Source organism: Pinus tabuliformis, chromosome 8 (assembly GCF_031772625.1).
Source record: "Pinus tabuliformis cultivar Carrire ecotype Pingquan chromosome 8, CPIR1, whole genome shotgun sequence".
Taxonomy (NCBI): Eukaryota; Viridiplantae; Streptophyta; class Pinopsida; order Pinales; family Pinaceae; genus Pinus; species Pinus tabuliformis.
Genome location: NC_142294.1, coordinates 617,503,293 through 617,506,971, shown reverse-complemented (window position 1 = coordinate 617,506,971; position 3,679 = coordinate 617,503,293). Strand labels below are relative to the sequence as shown.

General features: G+C 40.8%; 1 protein-coding gene across 1 annotated transcript; it reads left to right on the top strand.

Annotated features, from left to right (window-relative positions):
* The first annotated feature begins 2,669 nt into the window (after window positions 1-2,669).
* On the top strand, window positions 2,670-3,284 carry LOC149237008 (uncharacterized). Its single transcript, XM_089369113.1, has one exon. It carries the CDS (start codon window positions 2,670-2,672, stop codon window positions 3,282-3,284), a length of 615 nt encoding a protein of 204 aa, XP_089225239.1.
* Window positions 3,285-3,679: the final 395 nt, after the last annotated feature.

Sequence of the window (3,679 nt, the reverse complement as noted above, 5' to 3'; positions counted from 1 at the left end):
CTCCCTCTTATTTTTACAATCGCAACTTGACCTTTCATCTTCCCAACCTCTTGCTAGAAGCTTTTTGGGAAGACTAAACATCTCATCAAAAGGGAAAATTAAATCAAGGAAAAATTTCCTCTGAAGGCATCATAATATATTGGCTATCCCCTTCCTTTAGCTATATTGCTATTATTATTATTTAATAAAAACAACATTACATCACATGATCAAAGGTAGTGCCTTAAAGGCTTAGTATGAAGGTTTTGAGATTCAAGTCTTCCAAGCTTCCTCCACATTCAATCCTTCCCACTTTCCTATTTGTCCCTCTACATTCCTGCATGCCCACCAAACTTGTTGGAAAAAAGGACAAGCCAAGAATAGTTGTGAGACTATTTCTTCTTTTACTTTGCAAAGTATGCACCGTCCAAGTTATATTCTCTGATCTTACCATATTTAACCTCGTATTTTAGATTTTGCACTACTTTTTGTAGGCAACACCCTGGATTTCTAGCTTGCCACGATGCACCTAGTAGAGGATTTGTTGAGAAACCAAAAACCCCTCTTTGTCCAACTGCTTTATGAAAAGGATGTTGAATATGAAGAGATTAATGGGAAATACTAATATATCTAAATTCATTCTGAACTCCCAAAACGATCAGGCTAAAGAAGGGGGGACAAAGCCCCCTCTTGCAGAGCCAAGCATAGATGACTATGTAGAAGAAACCGTAGAATTTGCAAAGCAAATCCAAAAGCTCAACTAGATCTTTTAATTTCTTCTTACTATTATTATAAATAATATTTTATTAATAAATGAATTAATTTATCAAAATTATATATATATATATATATATATATATATATATATATATATGGATCGAGCGAGTGAGGAGAAAGGCGATGGGAGATTAGGGTTAGGGTTTGGGATCAGACGACCCCGAGCGGACCTGCTCCTGGTCAGGGTGCAGGGGATCTCGTATCCACCTGCTGAATCACAGACCAATACAACGACAGATTAACTAAGGGAAGAAGGATCTGAGAATAGGATAGTCTGGGAGGAAAATGACTGATGCGAGTGGGGGGGGGGGGAGAGATCCCCTCCTACAAGGCGATTACTGTAGGAGAATCAAGCCGAAATGGAGCAAACGACAGATCTGGGAATCACAGCAAGGACGCACTGGTAATGGGAGTGGTATGGAAAGCTAGGACGGGGAACAAATGTCTACCGCGGGCAACAAAAAAACCCAGGTTTGTTGTTCCAAATAATAAATTGGAGGAGTACAGGGGATATATGAAAGACCATGCACTCATCTGCAAGTTTGTAGGAACATGGCTGTCTGAGAAAGATCTGATGAAGTGGATACAACAGAGGTGGAAGCCCAAAGGGCATATAGATCTTAAGTTGGGGGCAAAAGGTTTTTCACAGTAATATTTGCAAACCTGGAGGATAAGGAGAGGATCTTTGAAGAGGGTCCATACTTCTTCAACAATGCAGGGCTCTTCATGAGGCAATGGGAAGAATGCTATAATCCAGAAAAAGAAAAAATGCTAGCAGCACCAGTTTGGGTCAGACTATTTGGGCTCCCGATAGAGTTCTGGGATCCAGAGATTTTAGAAGGAATTGGGAACTCAATCGGGACCTTTGTGAAGGTAGCAGAAACCACCAAGAGAGGCAGATATACATCTTATGCCAGAATTTGTGTCTACATGAATATCACAGAACCACTGCCAGATCATGTTGAAATAGAATATCATGACGAGGTCTGGCAACAACCAGTTGATTACGAACACATTCCTTTCAGATGTAGACGATGCCATGAGTATGGCCATTTGTTCAAATGTTGCCCGATGAATGAAGTTGATACACCAACAGATCAGGGAGATGGAAAGGGAAGTATGGAATAGGAGAGGAGGACTAACGAAGGAAACAGGGGAGGGTTCACAGAAGTACTGAGAAGAAGACGACCCCAAAAAGGAAAAACCAAACTAAACCCCTCTCACCCAGAAAGCACTCAGAAAAGCCAGAACCAGTTTGAGGTTCTTCGTGAATTAGAAATGGAAGCGGAAAGTGAAGAAGGGGAAGATGAAATAGGGGAAATCTAGAAAGAAAACAAAAAGGAAAAGAAAGAGCCAAATAGTATGGAATTAGAAAAAGAGAAGGAGAGGGGAGACTAGGTTCAAGAACAGATTCAAATGGAAATAGATCCTCAGCAGGAACAAGAAGGAGAAGAGGAACAGGTCATGAGGAAACTTTTACAGGAATGGAAGCATCTGGATGAACGGTTCATACCAGATGACCAGAAACAACTCTATAAAGATATGTTCCAAAAATACAAAGAAAAATGAGGGACAATGTTAGCAAAGCAACCAGAGCAACTTGGAACACAAGGAAATCAAAACACAGAAACAGGAACCATAGGGAAGGGAGGAAGGAAAAGAGGAAGGAGACCCATGAGTGAGACAATCCAAATGGTGGGAGACATGTTGGTGAATTCAGGAAGAGTTGTGCCATTGTCGGAGGTTTTCCAACAACCCCTCAAACTCTTGAAATGATCATCACAACCTGGAATATCAGAGGGCTGAACAGTAAAGGAAAACAAAGATATCTGAAAGAGAGACTCAAAAGAGATAAACCAAATATAATGCTAATCCAAGAAACAAAATTACGAGAAAGCAAACTAAAAGAAGTGATGAGCAATTTCAAGCCGCATTACGAGATCATTGGTCAAGATGCGGCAGGCAGTGCAGGAGGAGTAGCAATCCTCTGGAACCCAGAGGAAGTCCAATTTGAAGACTGGATCAGTATACCTCGCATCCTCACAGGAAGATTTAGAATTATAGGTTCTCAAGAATGGATCCTCTTATCCAATGTATATGGACCCCATATACAGAAGGATCACAGGTTTTTCCTTCAGAACCTGGCAGTTATGCGGTCCTTGCATCCAACCTCTCCTTGGATAGTGGGAGGAGATTTCAATATGATAAAATCAATAAAGGAAAAAAAGGGTGGACTCAGAAGAACAGAGGCAGACATGGAAGCCTTCGGAGATTGGATAGCAGATCAAAGGCTAGTAGACATACAGACAACAAACGGGATCTATACATGGAACAACAGAAGGGGAGGTAGACACCAGATTGCTTCCAGACTAGATAGATTCTTAATGTCAGAACATATTATAAATTGGGATATCTTCATTGAAGCAACGATTCTTCCTGGAATGGGATCGGACCACTGGCCGATCAAAGCAGAACTTGATATTAAAGCCAGTCCCAAGAGAAAACCCTTTAGGTTCGAAGCCTTCTAGCTTAGGGATAAAAATTTCATGAAGAAAGTAGAAGAATGGTGGAAGCAAAGTCAACAGAAAGGAAGAAACAGAATGCAGACATTTCAGTTGAAACTAAAAGAACTGAAAGGAAACATTAAGAAATGGAATAAAGAGGAATTCAGACACATACTCAAAGATCAGCAGCTCCTAGAACAGAAGATGAAGCAAATCCAACAAGAAATCATTACAGCAGGAAGAAGTGCTGACCTAGCCAGAGAGGAAGGGATCTTGATAGGACAAATGGAAGAAAGGCGGAAACAAGAAGAGATCTTGTGGAGGCAGAAATCGAGAGTAAATTGGTTAAGAGAAGGGGAGAGGAATACAAAGTTCTTCCACCAAGCCATGGTCCAGAGAAGGTAGAGAAATAGAATCTT

What these genes read in the sequence shown, in the direction of transcription:
- LOC149237008 (XM_089369113.1), top strand. Translation starts at nt 2,670, where the DNA reads ATGAGCAATTTCAAGCCGCATTACGAGATCATTGGTCAAGATGCGGCA.